We start from the raw sequence: 18,276 nt of genomic DNA, 5'->3' as shown, positions 1-18,276 counted from the left end.
GAGGGTGTTATCCGTGATATTTCCAGATTCGGTGAGGAAAATAATTACCAGCACATAGCGTAAGAATGTGTCTTTGGTAATGGTTTGCATGGTCTCCAATTGTTTGGTCTGATGGGGGTTGTGCATCTGCATTCAGATTAACCTGGCGAGGTGTGCGGCGTAAGTGGAGTTATGGGCTGTGGAAGGTAAGATAGATAGCATAATTACACCACCCTTGCTGTAGATGAAGACGGCCATTGAGATTCTAGCATTAAGAGTGGAATCTCAGCACGTTGGACTCGGCGGTATGTGGACCGACTGGCTTGGTGTGGGTTTTTCAATACAATTTGCGAGGTAGAATGATAGTCTCGCGAGCCGACAGGCTTTTTGTTGAAATAACATTCAACAGTGTGAAGTGTCGTGATGGCAGAGGACTGCATCAGCAATGAGGAGGCCATTGCTTGTCATGTGATATTGTGGTTCCTTCCCGTTGAGTAATGCAGCAAGCTGGGAACCTCACCTCTCTGCTTCCACTATCTCTCTTCCTGCACCATCATCAGCCTGCGACAGTTTCTACTTCTGGCAACTTAGCTGACGAGGATAGCTCAAGCTCTGTCAGCTTTCATGCATGACGCAATATACAAGCGACATAGTCGAAGCTTGTGGTGCAACTCAAACCATGGACGCACGATGATGTCGCGTAACGAGTCACAGTCACCGAACTTCGGTTTGTGACCAATGGACAGTGCAGGGCTCGTTGTACAGCACACGTTCTCTTGACAATAATTCATCTGTCATGTTGATCGCTATTGAAATAACATCCTTGCTGCTCATCGCGGGGTATTATTGGCCGCCATCGTCACACTTGCTCGAGCTGCCCCGACATGTTGGTTCACTTTGTCAATGCACACTGCAATCTTAACTAGCGCAATCACAGAGGCAAAGAAAAAGCAAATACGCATCTTTATTATGCAGCGATGATTCGACAACATCATGCGACCCCTGTGGCGCGATAATGCAGTTGGGATCAAAATACACTTTCACAATGGCCGATCATTCGCCGTCCTCAAGGTACCTTTAGGCTTTACGCTTTTTATCCTTGAGGTCGAGAAATTGGATTTTGCGACTAGACTCTCGCATCCCTCGGCCGACCACAACTGCCGAGGTGAAGGTGACAAGTCTATCACAACTGTCAAACGCCGCTACACCGATAATGGATAGTAAACATGCGAACGCTGCCTTAGAGGCTAGAAGTATTTCCTGGTGGATCCGAAATATTCTAGGGATTTGGTTTCCTGATAACGACAACTTATGATGCGAACTGCGTAAAGCGGTGAGATATCGACTGTTCTTTGGTGGGAAATACTCGGCAAAATAGCATCGCATCGTCAGTCAAGATTTGTCTGTGCAGGCTCGTATTGAGGCTCGGGTATTTTCCGAGCCATTGCCAATTACTATGTATGTACGACTCATGATAACGGAATGAGAACCGTGCATTCTGTTTTCACCTACAGCAAAGACAAAGATAATCCACATTAGTTCGAGCAGACGTGATCGGGGCGAGATGGGATTTTTTCCGAGCACCAATGAGCGAAAGTCGTCAATTTGCTATTTTTCTAGCACGGGTGTTCCGTGTTCTTTTGCCGAATGGAAAAAGTAGCCAAGTTTCATGAATGCTCTCCATACTCTAGCGGTTCGCCGGCTTAGCCAAGAAGGGCAACTAGTCTCTAGGTTAAAGACCAAAAAACCCCAACACACTTAACAACGGCAATTCACCACTTGGAAATGGCGCAGGATGGTTAAGTCTGGATATATTGTCTGCTGGGTATTATCTGGATATTATATTATTTCAACCTTAACGTCCTCCAATCAAAAGATGAAACATGCCCAGACAGATCAACCATGCAGCAACTGCCAAGAAGCATGACATCTAATTATCAACAAAAACCAATTTGCAAAGGGGTTGACGTGCTGGGCAGACTAAACCTCGGGCAGCGGTGAATTATGATCTAGTATCCGCTAACCTAATAATTCACCGCAGCCAGCGGGTTATCGGTCGCGCATCCAGTCCTCCGTTTAATAGGGATACTAATAATGAGCAGATTGGTTCCATCCGGTAGGACAGCCAGGTATGCAAGCTAGAGCAGCTCGCGCGGCACGTTTCACATCGAACCTACATTATTGTTCGCATCCATGGCAAAAATATTCGGCTCATGACAATAGGTGATAGTCATGCTGACCGGCTCGCCTCGGAGTCAACTGCATGATGGGTGCTCCATCGCTCCAGCACCTTGTGGGCTCCTTCGTAAAAGATAACTATCGGTCGCCTTGGGTGGGTTCCACGGCGCACCGTCGGGATGCTAATCACGTTATTGTCCATTGAGGCGTACGCCGGACTGCATGCAAGCTGGTGTTGTTGACGGATACAATAACGTATAGTTATGACAAGCAACCGTTGCGACCAAAATGCGGTCGATGGCTGTTTACTCACAGTATCTGGAGAAAACGCGGGTGCTACCCCAGCCGTTCCAAACTTTGCACAGGCTCTAGCAGCCTACCCGATAATTTCCTCCCCCTCTCCAGCTTCTCGCACAACACCCATAATAAAGTTTCCATTGTCGAAGGCGACGCAGCTTCGAATCGGCATTGGTGGCTAGCGGACTCTAACGACTTTTCCTCGCCCCACTCTTCATAACGTGGGTAGGGATTCTGATAGCCTGATAACGCTGGATTGAGTTTGGTGTCGTCGTCGATGCATCAACATGCACTATCAGCAGGGATATAGCGGCCAATCATGCAGGTGCTTTGCTCCATGCTCCTTTATCTTTTGATGTCGTTATCATGATCCCGGGACCATGGCAAATTGGCAATATTTCCGTGCTCTGATCCGGTATCGCTCGTGCCAGTCGATCCTGTGTCGCCGCGACCGAGTCACCATATCAAATTATCAACCGCGCCGTCCTAGCCACTAGCTTTCCCACGGGCTGACATCTAGCAAATTCGCGAGGGCTTTTTGAACATGTCGTAATCGCTCCGATTTGTGGCTCCCATTCTGTAGCGCTGGTCTCATTTCACAGATGACTCCGTCCTGACCGCTACTTTCATGGGTCAACCTCGCGGAGGTAATCTCCCATGTGATATCATGGCGAGAGATTCATCTCTTCGCTAGGCAAGCTAGCAGACCTTTCGTGTGGAAGATAACCCCCTGAGCATAAGCCTAGCTGCAAGTCCAACGGCACAACAGATGCAAGTGGAAAAGACAATGCTGCTGGTAAGTTTCTAATTGGGCCTAGGTGGGGGAGCTCTTGCAAACAAGAAATCATAAGTCGTCTGGATTTTGGGTCCTCTTGAGGGATTTATAGTCCTCTGAGCGCGTCACAAGACGAATTTTTCTTTTTATTTTCGCGCGGCAACCTCGCCAGCTTATTTAATTCTCTATTCCCACCCCCAACCCTCTATCTGCGAACAGGCCACTCACAAGGCCACCAGGCCCGTCATACCATGTCCCAAACAGTCACGCTTACTCAGGCTGAAAAGCCGATAAGCTATGATATCAATATTCCTTACGTTAAAGTGTCTGACGATTTGGAAAAAAATGTGAAATACCCTAAATATCTGCCTACATGGGATAAGATCTGGTTTGACCCGCTGCAACCCTTTGAGTATGAAGACCCCGCCTTGCGCGTGCAGGACAAGTCTAAGCCGAACCTGTTACCTGCTGGTACCAAAGTGTCGCATATCCAGCCGTGCATCGGCAGTGTTGTGGAAGGGGTGCAATTGAACAAGTTGTCCGATGCGGCTAAAGATGAGCTCGCACTCCTCATTTCCGAGCGCAAGGTCGTCGCGTTCCCCGAACAAGACTTAATTGACGCTGGACCCGAGGCGCAGTATGAATTCATGCGGCATTTCGGCAAACCGAATTACCAGCCCATTTCGGGGTCCATGAAGGGATACCCTGGCTTCCATATCATCCACCGCGACGGCAATGTGGACGAGATCAACCGCTTCTTGGAGCAGCGAACCACGACAACGCTGTGGCACCAGGATGTCAGCTATGAGATTCAGCCGCCGGCCTATGTCCTGTTGGGTCTGCTGCAGGGTCCCGACGTTGGTGGAGACACCGTCTTTGCCGCGACAGACGCTGCATACAAGTAAGTATTAAGCTTTTGCGTCACATGAAGAACCAATCGACTGGATCAATGTTAATTTTTCCTCTCTGATCTGCAGGAGACTATCCCCCACTTTCCAATCCTTCATCGACGGACTCAAAGCTGTTCATTCGTCGTCCAAGATGATCAACCATGCCCGATTGACCGGAGGGCTAGTGCGTAAAGATTCGGTCCAGACTGTGCATCCACTTGTACGGGTGCATCCCGTGACTGGCGAGAAATGTCTTTTTATCAATGGTGAATTCATCACTAAGATCCAGGGTCTCAAAGAGCCCGAGTTCCATACCATGCAGGAATTCCTCATGCAGCACATGATCACGGGACATGACTTCCAGGCTCGTGTCCGGTGGCAGCCGCGTACGATTGTCATGTTCGACAATCGTTCGACGATGCGTAAGCGTCCTCTACCTTGTTTTTAATTGTGTGTAATAAGTTAATATCCTTTCAGACTCCGCGGTAGTAGACTACATTGACGAGGACACCGGCGCTAAGCCCCGACACATTTTCCGACTCTGTGCACTGGGCGAGAAGCCAATTCCAGTGAATGCTAGAGAAAAGTGATTTCATCTAAGCGACAATCACCTCGTTTAATATCCAAATAGACAGGACAAGGCGTTTATCGTGTTGATTTTATCGGGAGTTGACTGGGATTGGCAGATTGGGAGCTCAACTATAGACTGACGACCTAGACTGTTTTCTTTACATATTCGGGTATATCTATATTTATGAGAAAGTAATGAAATAATTGATTCATCTCGTCAATATAATTTTAGTGTTTTTACCCATGTCAACAGAGAGTAGTTGGGCATAACAAACGTATGCACATGACTTGTCATGTCATTCTCAATCAGCGGTATCAAATTAAGTAGGGGGGCATTTAATTATACACAACAAAAGAAAGTATGACCATCTCGCGCTCATTAAGATTCCAGCTCACAACCCGAAAGTTTGTATTATCCAACTCCGATCATCATAACAGTTTCAAAGTTTGTATTATCCAACTCCGATCATCATAACAGTTTCCTAAGCAAAAACCCTTAACAGCGCCGAGCAGAACATCAGCGCCAACACACCCACCCCACCCACAGATACCTTCGCTGCAGGAGCAGCCGCTCCGGTCGTCGACGAAGCAGTCGCCCCAGTACCCGTGGCCGTGCCCGTCAGTACAGTCGTTGATCCCGTTCCCGTTGCGGTCCCAGTGATTGAAGCAGTCGCGGTGGCGGTCTTGTTGACTTCATTGCAGTACACACTGTTAGCCGACGCGCCGTTGCGATAGAAGCAGCTTGTCAAGTCGCCGATATCCTGGCCCTGTGCCAGACAGTATGAAGAACATCCGTTGTTGATCGAGTTTATCTCCGCCACGCCGCAGCAGTCCTTGAGTATGGCGGTGGAGTTGGACGAGGTGAGGAGGGCGCAGGCGGCGTCCTTTGTTGGAATTTCGTAATTGACGTTGCAGGCTGTGGTTGTAGCAGTGGCGGTTGCGGCGGAGGCGGTGCCTGTGGAAATTGAGCTGGAGAGAGACATTTTGGTGTTTTATTGTAGAGGTCAAATGATGATTGACGATGAAGGATGGAAGTGTGAGGTCAGGATTGTGAGGTTGAAGAGAGAAGATTGCAGACAGGGCAGGGAGAAGAAATATTCACGAACAGCTCAGCAAACAGGAATAAATATTATTAAATCTCAGTTATGTCTCACGCTGACTCTATATTTGACCACACACTAGCAGCTTCGGCCAATGACATGCTGATCATTCTTCTGGAAACAGTATTTAGTGGGGCGGGATGACGGCGGTGGTGCCACTAGCGCCCAACAGCAAATCCGGGGTCGTTCTTTACAACTCGTTGTTCTTGCATCATTGTTATTTTTCCAGACACATGCAATTATGTATTGACAAAGCAAATGCTTGGCAGGAATATACTACCCTTTGTTTGATCTTCCCTTCTTTCCCATCGTGATTGCATCTGGTACGGGACAGGCTGTCTGGAGGATCCCCCTGGTTGATCTGGTTTCAAGCTGCGCTCCACCGGGCCACTCTGATTGGTCCAGAGCTTTTGTCACTATCGATTCGCTAGTGGAACAATAATGCATTATATTATCAATATCAATGTCTGCTATGTCATCTACAAATAGAATGTTTTATCGAGATGCATATGACAGGTCAAGCTGTGAAGGTGTATCTAGAATAAGTGATATCTCTTAGGTCAACAGTATAATTTATTATGTTGATGGGCCCCAGTAGTCTGTATGCCAGTATATGTATGATTAATTGGTTCTTTGTACTAATCATAGAACGACAGCGTTGATTTTAAAAAGAATGAAGATTATATAAAGGCCCTTATATATCCAATAATCTCGATCTCATAATACATCAATTGCTATTTTTGGGGGGGTTTAAACCCCAGCACCTGGTATAGCACACATATCTACCAATCAATTGATATCAGCTTAGACTTCCTAATATTTAGTCCACGACTCACACCGGACGGACCTGCTAGATACACATGTACTCTCCGCATCGAATCTGTGTACTGGGTCTCCATCAATTTTAAATTGAAATATCTACAAAACTTGATATTTAATACTGTAATACTCTGCGGAGTTGTTATCCGTTTATCCGACACACGGTGATTATTAAGTACTCCGCTCCCTTGGGTGGATGCGAAATCAGGTACCTGCAGAGATTCCTAGACGTGCAACTTCTAACGCCCTATCTTGATAAGATAGAAATACTCTTTAAAGTTAGCGGACTTATGACTAACGCACCAGATTTCACAGGTTCCGGTTCCGGTGATTCTCCATGACGAAATGATTTTCATGTATATCCGCGGTACTAGCTGGCGAAGATATAAGTCGACATGATACCCATACTACAAGCTGAAAAACAGTCAATTGAGTCTCATGAACACTCTTTCTTACCATATTAAGACCCTGTAAGTAAGGAGCCATGGCAGAGCGCAAACTCGGTATTTTCCCCGCTACTGGCGGTCTTGGAGGAAGTACCGTCAAACATCTTCTCTCCCTCGTCCCCGCCTCTAGAGTCATCCTGATCGCTCGCAATCCCGACAAACTCGCCGCAGAGAGTCGCCTAGGTGTCGTCGTTCGTCGTGCAGACTATGACGATACAGCTACGTTGGAGCGCGTGTTCGATGGGGTTGGCGCGCTGTTTCTAATTTCGTATGCGTCCTGCGAACATGAGCATCGCTCGAGGGTGAGTTCTGCGCTTTCTTCTCAGGAATACATCAATTGACACATTTATTATTTATCCAGGCCCATCGCATTGCAATCGATGCCGCTCTACGCAGCGGTGTCACCCATATTTTCTACTCCTCCCTCGCCTTTGCTGGAAACCTGACTAGCGAATCCACAGCGCTGGTGATGCAGGCTCACCTCGACACCGAAGCATACCTCAAACAACTCGCGCGTACCAGGCCGAGCTTTACGTATACCGTCATTCGCGAGGGTCTCTACTCCGAGTCCTTCCCCATCTACACCGCCTTCTTCGACCCTCGAAAGCCTGTCGACGAAATCAAGATCCCGCACGATGGGTCCGGGCCGGGCGTGGCATGGGCGAAGCGCGATGAGCTGGGAGAGGCAACGGGCAAAATTATCGCTACATATGCGCGTAACCCACTAGGGTTTCCGTATATCAACAAGACGCTGCTGTTATCTGGTGCGCAGTCGTTGACGCTCGCGGAGATGGTAGCGGTGTTGAACAAGATCCTGGGGAGGGATGTGCGGATTAAAAAGGTCTCGGTCGACGAGTTCGCGGCGCAACCGCAAAATGCGCCGATGTTGACGTATCACGGCGTTGATTTGAGTAAAGGCTGGGCGACAGCGTGGACGGCGATTAGTCAAGGCGAGTGTAGTGTCGTTACGCCATTGCTGACGGATATGTTGGGGCGCGAGCCGGAGGATTTTGAGACTACTGTCAGGAGGCAGATTGAGGGCCAGCAGTGGCATGAACTGCAGTTGTGATGTGCACGTGACAGGCTGCATACAGATGTATAATAAGTAATAAAAATTGTATTCGTCCTTCGGCACTTTATCATTTGAATAATTGCAGCACTTTGACTTTTCTCTAGATAACATTGGACATTCTCTTAATAAGAATGATAATTGGCCTATTGTCTGATTCTCTATGTTTACACGTTGACGCGGGAGAGGCTGAAATTCAACGCCGATCGTGGGCTATTTATATTCTCCGCCATGAAGTCTTATTTCTTGTGTGCGGAGTATCCAGCGGACTTGGTTGATGAGAATCGTCGTTGAGAAGATAAATCATTGCGCCGCGACTCTCCGTGATTACTGCCAAGCAGCGATGAGCAAGGTCTTCCCCTCCCAGATGATGAGATTATGCTTAATCGAATGCAACGGTAATATGCAAGAGAAAGTGGCAGCCTGATTGCCTCAGATAACCGCGCCGATCTATACTCGTCTTGTCCAGGGAGCAGGCTTATTCAGCCGCGAAAAGCCGTCTTGGGTTGCGTCAATTGAGCCCGCCGCGGGTCCTGTCCGTATTTCATCGTTCCTCCGAATTCTCTCGTGCTTCTCGCTATCACCGTCCGGTTCACACATGACGCCGGTTTGCTCGTGGGTTTGAGCGTCGTGATGATGCTGTTCAAGATACGAGGGGGGCCAATTGATGTCAATTCGTTGGTTTGTTGAAAGTAATTGCTAGCCCTCCTAGTCAGTCTTGCGAGATGCACGATCTGCGTTGGCGATCCACCGCACGCCACCGGCCCCTTGGCCTTCAAGGGGCGCCGCCTTGTTACTGGCTGGCCATGATGCATTGCTGGGGACCGCTCGTAAATTGTGTGGAGTGATCACAGTACACTGCCAATGTCGCAGCCATGGCACGAATAGGTACTACTTAACCAGAGACGCCCCTCAATCCCCCCGACCATGTAACTCTTGTCCTTTTGCAAGCAAGCAATCTCACAATGTTCGGCCGTGACATCCTCTCCGTCGCAGCTCTGTCGCTGCTGGCTTCGTCGGCTACTGGCGAGGTCATCGAAAAGCTCCGCGTGGCTCCAGAAGGTTTGTTGAGTGTCCCATCGTCTGGCGGAGTTCGGTGCTGACGAGTTTGCAGGATGGAAGTACACCGCCAACGCTCCCAGCACCCAAAAGATCCGTCTTCAGATCGCTCTGCAGCAAAATGACGCTGCTGGCTTTGAACAGGCGGTCTTGGACATGGCCACCCCTGGAAACGCCAAGTATGGACAACACTTCCAGTCGCACGACGAGATGAAGCAGATGCTGCTCCCGTCCGATCGCGCCGCCGAGTCTGTTGTTAGCTGGTTGCAGTCCGCTGGTGTGACCGATATCGCACAGGATGCTGACTGGATTGATTTCACCACCACTGTCGGGATCGCGAACGAGTTGCTAGACACCCAGTTTCAGTGGTACACCAACCAGGTCCAGAGACACCGCAGTCTCCGTACCCTGCACTACTCCGTTCCAGATGATGTCGCTGAACACATCTACATGATCCAGCCCACCACTCGTTTTGGCGGCATTCGTCCTATGCACACCACTTCTCGTGGCAAGCTGCTCAGCCAAGCCCATCGCAATGCTGTGCAGGCTGGTAGTCTCAGTGGAGCCGACCAATGCGGCACTGTTGTCACCCCTACTTGCCTCAAAAAGCAATACGGAGTGGGTAACTATACTGCCGACCCCAAGAGCGGTAGCAAGATTGCTTTCTCCAGCTACCTCAAGGAATATGCTCGATATGACGACCTAGCCAAGTTTGAGAAGAAGTTGGCTCCATGGGCGATTGGCCAGAATTTCACCGTCATCGAATTCAACAACGGACAGAACAACCAGACCGACAACATTGATGACAGTGGTGAGGCCAATTTGGATCTGCAGTACATTCTTGGTCTGTCATCTCCTCTCCCTGTCACTGAGTTCTCGACTGGTGGCCTTGGAGAGTTGGTACCCGACATCAATGAACCGGACCCAAGCAATAACCAGAACGAACCATACCTCGACTTCTTGAAAGGAGTATTGAAACTGCCTCAGGACCAGCTACCTCAAGTAATCTCCACCTCATACGGCGAAGACGAGCAAACCATTCCCCCTAAATACGCCGAATCCGTCTGCGATCTGTACAAGCAGCTTGGCAGCCGAGGTGTCTCCGTCATCTTTTCGTCTGGTGATTCTGGCGTCGGTTCTGGATGCGTTACCAATGACGGCAAAAACACCACCCACTTCTTGCCTCAATTCCCTGCAACCTGTCCATGGGTTACCTCCGTCGGTGCCACCCAGGATTGGAATGAGACCGCCGCCGCGTTCTCATCCGGTGGATTCTCCGATCTCTGGGCTCGCCCATCCTACCAGGACGATGCCGTCGCTGCCTACCTGGCAACTGGCCTGGCTGACGAATGGGAAGGGCTCTTCAACAAGTCCGGCCGTGGATTCCCCGACGTCTCTGCACAGGGTGTTAACTTTGCGGTTTACGACAAGGGCAGCCTGGGCGGGTTCGAAGGAACTTCTGCTTCTGGCCCCACCTTCGCCGCTATCGTGGCTCTCCTGAACGACGCCCGTCTGCGTGCCGGCAAGTCTACCTTAGGCTTCTTGAACCCCTGGATCTACAGCAAGGCATATAAGGGTCTCAACGATGTAACCACCGGTGGCAGCGCTGGCTGCAACGGTCTCAGCCGCTTCAATCAGAGCCAGCTCCCTGGCGGTGCTGTTGTTCCTGGTGCTAGCTGGAAGGCTGCTGTTGGCTGGGACCCCGTTACTGGCTACGGCACACCCAACTTCCCCAAACTCAAGGCCCTGGCCTTGGCAGCTTAAAAGTAACATTCTATACTCAATATGTATTAACATGTTAGTTACGATGCAGTGTACACAAATAAATCCACTGCCCGAATATCCTTACAATCATCTTTAACCTATTACAAGCAATCACTAGACCGGACCGTATAAATGTAATAAAACTGCCAATTCAGCCGCACCACTCCAGTATAATCAGCTACAAACAGCCTTCCAGATCTTTCCTGCCATGTGTCAGGTCCTCCCGCGTAGTGCATAAGACGCTGGAACGGACAATGCAACGTTAAACCTGCAGTTTACTACTTTAGTAATAGGTCATGACACAATAGTCCTCTAATTCGACTAGAGAAGCAATAGGGTTTTTGGAAGACTAATTTAGACGGCCACATGCAGCGAAATGACACCTTAGTTTCTGCTAATTTTGTCAATGCTTTAATATGCTCCTTATGCGCATATACTTTAGGAATTGAAGTTGTTATAGTCATGGGATAGGTAAAGTATAAACATTGCCTATCTAAATCATTGTAATCCACCTCTTTCCTACCCCTATATTCCATACTAGCATGGTTCGGTAGATTGATTCCCCAGACTCCCCATTCTCCCCAGAGTGGAGAAATACCGTGCGGGGTTGAGACGTGAGAAGAAGCCCTAAGTATGCTGCCAATCATCATCACCTGTTTTTCCGATCGTAAACAACGAATTCAGGCTAAATAATATTTCTTCTCCGCGTAGCATCCTCACTAATCATTGCATCACCTCGCTGGCATATGGAATATGTAGTTGTGATAGCTGATCATAACCAGAGTAGGGAAAGCTGTCTCATCCATGTGCCCGTAGTATTGCAGTTATTCAAGTGAATATAGAACAATCATAGTCATGGACCTTATGCGTTCTTGAGTACAAGGTTGGCTGGTGATGGTGACTTTGCGTATAAGGGTTACGAGATTACCGGTTGGAGTGATGTGGAGGAATAGGTGGTAGAGACAATACTGGCTGGAGAGGTTAAGAAGACAGAAGGATCACTTGGGGATGCAGGTGCAGTGATGGTCGAAGGAGTAAGGGAGAAGTTGGGATATTTAACTGTTGATAAAGAAGTGGTGAGCTGTGGAAATCCAATCGCTGCGGGCTTTGGGGGATGAGTTTGTGAAGATGTTAGAAGGGACCGCTTAAACTAATAATATTGAGTTTGAATAGGCTGAAATTTAGATGCATGATGATATTAAAGTAAGTCTTGCTTTTAAGATTTATTAGGTATAATAAATAAACCAGAAATTTATCAGTTCACCAGCCCCGCCCCATGATTGCTCAAGATAATTATAGAATAATCAGATCCCCACATGTCCATGTTTCAATACACATCAAATGTCTCATTCAAACCATTCAACTTCAATTCTAGATTCATTATTCCTCTAGTAAGTGCTTCAAGGCTACACTGCATTCTCACCCTGTTTCTCATAAACGGAATCCGATTGACCGTGCTGAGCTGCAGCGGGCACCGACGATATGTTATTGGGGTCCTCCCCATGGGAACCATTCGTATAATTGTACGTGGGACTCGCTGCAGTAGCTTCCGACTCATTCCTCTGATGCTTCGGTGTCGCTGTCGAGGGATATCCTGCACCACCAGTGGCAGCGCTGTGGTTAGACAGAGACTGGGTGGTCATGAGAGTCGCCGTCTCAGAGCTATCGCAATCTTGCCCAGGATTAACGGTTTGGTACCGCATCATATTAAGGAGTGCGTAGAAACCAGAGGCAAGACCTGAACCCAAGAGAGGGCCGAGGAAGTAGATCCAGAAATAGTGTGGGAAGTGATGGTTGACGATAGCAGGGCCAAGGGACCGTGCAAAATTGAGTGAGCCGCCAGTGTAATATATTCCTATGTGTTGATTAGGATCGACTTAATTGAAGAAAATAAGATAATTTCGTTCACGCATACCGCAAAGCTCAGTCAGGAAAAAGGTGAGACCAATTCCAACAGGGGCCAGAAAAGTGGACTTGTGCTTGACGACAGCCAGCATGATAATCACAAAGATCAGTTGACTGGTGAGGAACATCTCTATGAAAAGCCCTTGGGCGACATTGGCACCTCCACCTAGAGTAGTTTCGACATTAAGAGCGCCTGGAAACAGAGCTGATACTACAGCTGCTGCACAGATACCTCCTAGAATCTGAGCAACAACGAGTATAACGCTGCGAATCGCTGGAAGTCCGCCAACAAGAAACAGTGCCATTGTAACCTGTGCGAGAAAAGCTATCAGCATTGAAATGCGGTTTTCAACAATAATAATTTAATGATGAAATATCATACCGAAGGATTGAAAAGCCCTCCTGTAATGCGATAAAAGGCCCATACGTTGACTGTCAACGAGAACCCGAAAGCGAGAGATGCATACAACAAAGCAGACGGGTTGGGGTTTGATCCAGCCGGGGGCATAGGGGTATTGGAGATCTGGGTTCCTGCGAAAGACCAGAAGAGGAATAGAAAAGTTCCCACGAATTCTCCAAGGGCAGCAACAGCATTGTTGCGTGAGGTATCGGCGAGATTGAGCATGGGTAGCTGCATGGCTCCTCGGCTTTGAGAAATCGGGGCCAAGCCGCCATTTTGGCGAGCTTTGTGGGATCTAAAGGACGGCATATTAATGGTAATTCAACGGTTAAGTGAAATTAGAATGAGTGAATTCTATAGGTATCCAAAGAGCTAGAAATAGCGAAATTTACCTTAAACATCCTAAGTTTATGAGGACGGCCTTGTCTTATATCCGCCGTCGTCCACATGCTATCAGAAATAGCAGACGTCATGACTCTCTCTCTCCGGACGACCTCAAGAGCACAAAAAGCGGCGACAATGTCTTACCGAGGTGATCAATTGACTTCGGAGTGCAAATGTCTTCCACTTCTCAGTGTAACACCCAAGAGCTATCAACCAAGGACGCATTTCAGCCAAAGCCGAAAGTGGCTTGAGGGGGAATATGGAAGTCCAATGGTTGAGGGTAAGGGAAGCTAAACTGAATCATATAGTAGGCTTCAAAGCTCGCCATTGGCTACCGACAATAAGTAATGGTTTTCACCGCAGGTCTAGATTGTGGTGACCATGGCTGAGATGGCCTAACCCGGCACTACATACCGTATAGGGAAACTGTCACCTTGCCTGTCAGAAGGAGTAGATTGAGGAAGATTAAAATGCCGATTTATAGATTGTGGACGACTTTTTGATGTTGTGGCTGAAATCTCACACTTTGGTTGGCAGGATGAGTTGGCTACATGCGAGTCGTCGCCGGAAACGGAAAGACTCGATTGGCCAATCATCTTACGCTTTACCATCTATATGGGAAGTGATTCGATTCAATGTGAATATAGATTGAGCCATTGATAATATTAGTAGAGAAATATAGGTCGGAAAGAAATTAATTAAACAATGTTAATTGTGCCGAAAATTTTATTGCGATTGAGCTAAACCTGTTGGCATGCTGGGTTGGGCTAGAAATCCCGGTAATCAGAACAGTCAAACCATATATACTATAATCATATTATTAATGTCTGAGTGCGGCTCTTGTTGTTTTTTTTAGCATAAAGGTTTAAAAATGAAAGGATGTCGCATTGGGTTCATGTAGCTACAAAGGCCGGTCCATAAAGTGAGCTGTATCGTAATCATACCAATCTGAGAACTTCGATGTTGATGCTGGATCGTCGAGTAAAATCCACGTGTAATAATCTATCCCAGTACTTGTAACAAATTCAATTATTATTATATCATACAGACATATGAGATAAAACTTCAAGCCGAGGTCGCAGCGTTCCAAACTTCATTGGTGTGCTTCCACACCGTCTCCGTATTCTGCCTCAAATCTGCCAGTAATTCCTGATTCCCAACGCTCTCACTATCTCGACCCACAAGGAAAACATTTCCCTCACTTCTCTGCGCTTTGTCTAGCCCTTCTGGAATATCTGCAGCCAGACTCTCCGTCTCATCAACTGTGTACCTCGCATTCGTCAAGTAAAAAAGCCCCCTCTTCCCAGATTCCTCGACACTCATACCGAAAACCGAGGCCATTGGTGCAATAAGCCAGCGCATCACATAGCCAAGTAGTCCCGAAGACCCCTTCTTCAAGGTGGGCGTTGCGACGATGCCCGGGAAAGAATGGACAAAGCTGATTTTGGGGTTGGAGGTAGCATATCTTTCGAGGGTTAGGGTTAACATAGTCGCGGAGTGTACTGCCGCGTTTGTGATGGAGTAGTTCTTGGGATTTTTCAGATCCAAGTCGGACAGGTTAAGCCGGCCTTCCTCGCCGCCGGCGAGAATGTTGAGCACATGCGGATTGGGTGATGCGTTGAGTAGTGGTATGAAATGGTGGAGGAAGCGAGCACGAGAGTAATATCGGGTTGTCATAGAGGGTTCCAAGCCTTCCTTTGTTTCTGTTTTGATTTACGTTAATATACCATTCTTCATTTCATTCACTGAAACCAGCTACTTGCCTTTTCTTCCTTCGAAAGAGATGAACCCTACTGCCATAACCAAATAATCAATCTTATCCAATCCATCCTTCTTAATCTCGACAACCGCTTCGTCAACGCCTTGTATTAACGAGACATCCTGTACAATAAACTCGATGGTGGCACTGGGGTTGATCGTATGGAGTTCTTCAAGGAGTTTCGCAGAGGCCTGTCTGCTGCGGCCGACAATATAAAGAGTTGGCGATTTGCCGACTGTTGCACGAGCGAACTCGATAAGGACGCTCTGAGCGATTCCAGATGTTGCACCAACAAAGACAGCCTTGAGGCCGGAGGGCAGTGAGGAGGGAAGGGTAGAGAGGGATGTGAGGATTGTTCTGTAGGAGACCATTTTATTTGCTTGGTATATTAATCTCGAAAGTATGAGGCAAGTATTGCGAGAATTGTCGAGAGCTTGGAGATAACTTATAGAAAGATGAAATTACGCTATTAAATCTTGTTTCTAGATGCATTCTTTGGAGGAATGTTGCACGATTTTATAATTCCCACGTCAGAAGGTGACCAACTGACTTGATCAACTGATGCCGGCGAGCTTCATCATAGTGCATCTTCCCCGACCTCGTTATTGGTGAAAGCTAAATATCGACCTCCAAAAACAGATTATAAAAATTCCGAACAAGTGTATGCAATGAATAATCGAAACTTTGTTCGGCCTCTCAAGTATGCGCAGGCTGTGATTGGGCAGAACATTACAAATCACGGCCGAACACCGAGTTAGTAAGCCAGGCTTAGCAATCATATTCGATGCGGCGGCGATAGGATTTAACAACTATCACGACGCGTTTGTTTGTTTTTATATGTATTGTTTGTTGCATATTTATCTGATTATTTCTTCGTTTCTCTGAAGTGGTCAGGACTTAGGCGCGTGCCAAAAATCCATAGCATCTTCGCTTTTCATAACAACCCTTGCGCCTTCGGCTTACACTAACCATCAACTAACTAGCAGCCAGTCTCTCAGCGCCGCACAGATTTCGAGTCTAAGCTTACAGGCAAGAAACGTACGGAAATATTAATGTAATAAGTAGATTCATGACGCATTAAACTGAAAACTATCTTGAATTGGTCAAACGATGAAAGAACGCCATCCCCGTAGCCTAAACTCCATCGCGGTCCCAGACTGATGCGCAACAGAAACACGAGAAGGAGAAAGAAAGGAGATATTATCAGTATTCCCGGCTATATAAAATGCTGTTTACAGAGCAACGGCGACGGCACCGACGAGACCGGCGAAACCAGCAAGGCCCATGCCAAGTCCAGCAGTAGCAGCTGGAGCAGCACCGGTTGATGTCGATGTCGACGCTTTAGTAGACGCGCCGGTGGAAGTGACGACGGTGGTACCAGTAACCGAGCCGGCAGAGTTGGTGAGAGAGATTGTGCCAGTGGTAGTCGCGGCAGCTGTAACTGGAGTTCCTGCCTTGGAAGATAGAGAGGCAGCGACACTGCTTTCCTGTTGGGCAATAGATGCAGCGTCAGAAGCCCACTGAGACTCGGCAGAGGCCTTATCGGAGTTGGTTTGAGTCTTGGCGACATTGGATAGTGAGGAGGCGGCGGAAGCAGCTTGGTCAGCGAGGCTGGACGCGCTTTTGGCCCAGCTGCTGTAGTCGGAGGGAGCTGGGGTCGCAACACTGGCGATGGAGCTGGTAAATGAGTTCCAATCGGAAGTTATCCCGTGTCCGACGCTGCTAAAATCAGATCCAATTTCGTTGCCGAGGGACGAGAAGCCATTGGCAATGTCGGTGCCAATTGCGCCGAAATCACTGCCGAGATCACTCCAGAAGTCCCGGCGAGCCAGAGCTGCAGCAGGAAGTTGAGGAGCTTCAGTAATCTCTGGGTGAGGGGCAGCAAGAGCGGTGGCGGCGAAAGCGGCCGACGCAAGGATGAGTCTGTACTGCATGTTGTATGGGATGAGAGCGATCAATTAGATGGAGATAATAATTTGGGTTGAAGGTGGATGCTGATATTATTCAATACGATGTATCGATGCTGATGGATGGGAATTAAATGTCTCCCAACAGCGAGGAAAGGCCCCTTTTAAGTATCCCAAAAGGCCCCCTGCCTCAGCCCTGAGGATGCTTACCACTGCAATAATCCAACAGACGGATCGCGTTTTCCCCGGACCCATTTAGCTGTCGCAGGAAAGATCAGCCATTCGGTCATTCGACGAGGCCATGACAAAATGCCTGATCAGTGGGCCTAACTCAGCCCCCAAGACGCCGAAACAGAGCTAAAATCAGATTGAATGCTCCACATCGCGACTCGCCTCATGGCGCAGCACAGGGGGAAAAGGTAATGGAAAGTTACAGAACGGAGATCCAGTAAGAAAAAGTGGGCGATTAGCTGTAATAGCTCAAGGCTCATGGTCTAGTAATACGTAACGACGGTATCGTACGTATACGAAGTTGACGTATCGTACGTATAGGTAGTTTATCATGCAACCACGCAGGCTCGGCAAGACCTTTTGGGTTAATTTCGGGCGAGAGAAGGGGACCCTAGTCTTTTCTCGAACAGCCACGGAGGCACCATTCTGTCAACCTAAACTAAACCAATTTGGTTGTAACATCGCGAGACTATTAGGCCAGCGGATGCGAGCTAGTCTAAGACTAGTCTGACTCTGCGCTATGAATTTACAATCCGCTCTTCTTTTGCGGCTTCTTATGCCAAAGATCAGCGCGCGACTGGGCGTGCAATTAAACGACTCTTGGCTGTAATAATAATCCATACCAAGCGTGGCATGATAATTCTCCAACGGAATTGTTTTCGATCATGTTAAGCATCTGACAAGACTGTATAAGGTTTGTACTGTCTATCTGGAAGAAACATGTAATGTAAAACGGAACTTGCC

General features: G+C 48.0%; 7 protein-coding genes across 7 annotated transcripts; 3 read left to right on the top strand and 4 right to left on the bottom strand.

Moving 5' to 3' along the window:
- Positions 1 to 3,480: 3,480 nt before the first annotated feature.
- On the top strand, positions 3,481 to 4,709 carry BGW36DRAFT_364723 (alpha-ketoglutarate-dependent taurine dioxygenase; the record flags this gene model as incomplete). The annotated part of the gene is made up of 3 exons (XM_046214584.1): positions 3,481 to 4,130; positions 4,207 to 4,541; positions 4,597 to 4,709. The coding sequence occupies 3 exons, from the start codon at positions 3,481 to 3,483 to the stop codon at positions 4,707 to 4,709; spliced, it is 1,098 nt and encodes a 365-aa protein (XP_046066271.1).
- Positions 4,710 to 4,901: 192 nt separating this feature from the next.
- Positions 4,902 to 5,817, bottom strand: BGW36DRAFT_390037 (uncharacterized protein). Its single transcript, XM_046217423.1, has one exon. The coding sequence runs from the start codon at positions 5,670 to 5,672 to the stop codon at positions 5,172 to 5,174; it is 501 nt and encodes a 166-aa protein (XP_046066270.1). The 5' UTR covers positions 5,673 to 5,817; the 3' UTR covers positions 4,902 to 5,171.
- A 1,275-nt stretch (positions 5,818 to 7,092) lies between these two features.
- BGW36DRAFT_307583 (NmrA-like family protein) lies at positions 7,093 to 8,123 on the top strand (the record flags this gene model as incomplete). Its single annotated transcript, XM_046212252.1, has 2 exons — positions 7,093 to 7,356; positions 7,416 to 8,123. 2 exons carry the CDS (start codon positions 7,093 to 7,095, stop codon positions 8,121 to 8,123), a joined length of 972 nt encoding a protein of 323 aa, XP_046066269.1.
- A 965-nt stretch (positions 8,124 to 9,088) lies between these two features.
- Positions 9,089 to 10,946, top strand: BGW36DRAFT_432950 (tripeptidyl-peptidase; the record flags this gene model as incomplete). The annotated part of the gene is made up of 2 exons (XM_046221201.1): positions 9,089 to 9,185; positions 9,238 to 10,946. The coding sequence occupies 2 exons, from the start codon at positions 9,089 to 9,091 to the stop codon at positions 10,944 to 10,946; spliced, it is 1,806 nt and encodes a 601-aa protein (XP_046066268.1).
- A 1,406-nt stretch (positions 10,947 to 12,352) lies between these two features.
- Positions 12,353 to 13,569, bottom strand: BGW36DRAFT_440768 (aquaporin-like protein; the record flags this gene model as incomplete). Its single annotated transcript, XM_046221537.1, has 4 exons — positions 13,234 to 13,569; positions 12,862 to 13,162; positions 12,457 to 12,801; positions 12,353 to 12,408 (listed from the first exon to the last, which is right to left on the bottom strand). Exons 1-4 carry the CDS (start codon positions 13,558 to 13,560, stop codon positions 12,353 to 12,355), a joined length of 1,029 nt encoding a protein of 342 aa, XP_046066267.1. The 5' UTR covers positions 13,561 to 13,569.
- Positions 13,570 to 14,604: 1,035 nt separating this feature from the next.
- BGW36DRAFT_390032 (uncharacterized protein) lies at positions 14,605 to 16,099 on the bottom strand. Its single transcript, XM_046217422.1, has 2 exons — positions 15,399 to 16,099; positions 14,605 to 15,338 (listed from the first exon to the last, which is right to left on the bottom strand). Exons 1-2 carry the CDS (start codon positions 15,763 to 15,765, stop codon positions 14,701 to 14,703), a joined length of 1,005 nt encoding a protein of 334 aa, XP_046066266.1. The 5' UTR covers positions 15,766 to 16,099; the 3' UTR covers positions 14,605 to 14,700.
- Positions 16,100 to 16,626: 527 nt separating this feature from the next.
- Positions 16,627 to 17,328, bottom strand: BGW36DRAFT_364716 (uncharacterized protein; the record flags this gene model as incomplete). The annotated part of the gene is made up of 1 exon (XM_046214582.1): positions 16,627 to 17,328. The coding sequence occupies one exon, from the start codon at positions 17,326 to 17,328 to the stop codon at positions 16,627 to 16,629; it is 702 nt and encodes a 233-aa protein (XP_046066265.1).
- Positions 17,329 to 18,276: the final 948 nt, after the last annotated feature.

This window comes from Talaromyces proteolyticus, assembly GCF_021365285.1.
Source record: "Talaromyces proteolyticus strain PMI_201 chromosome Unknown BGW36scaffold_14, whole genome shotgun sequence".
NCBI lineage: Eukaryota > Fungi > Ascomycota > Eurotiomycetes > Eurotiales > Trichocomaceae > Talaromyces > Talaromyces proteolyticus.
This window is presented reverse-complemented; position numbering and strand designations above follow the sequence as displayed.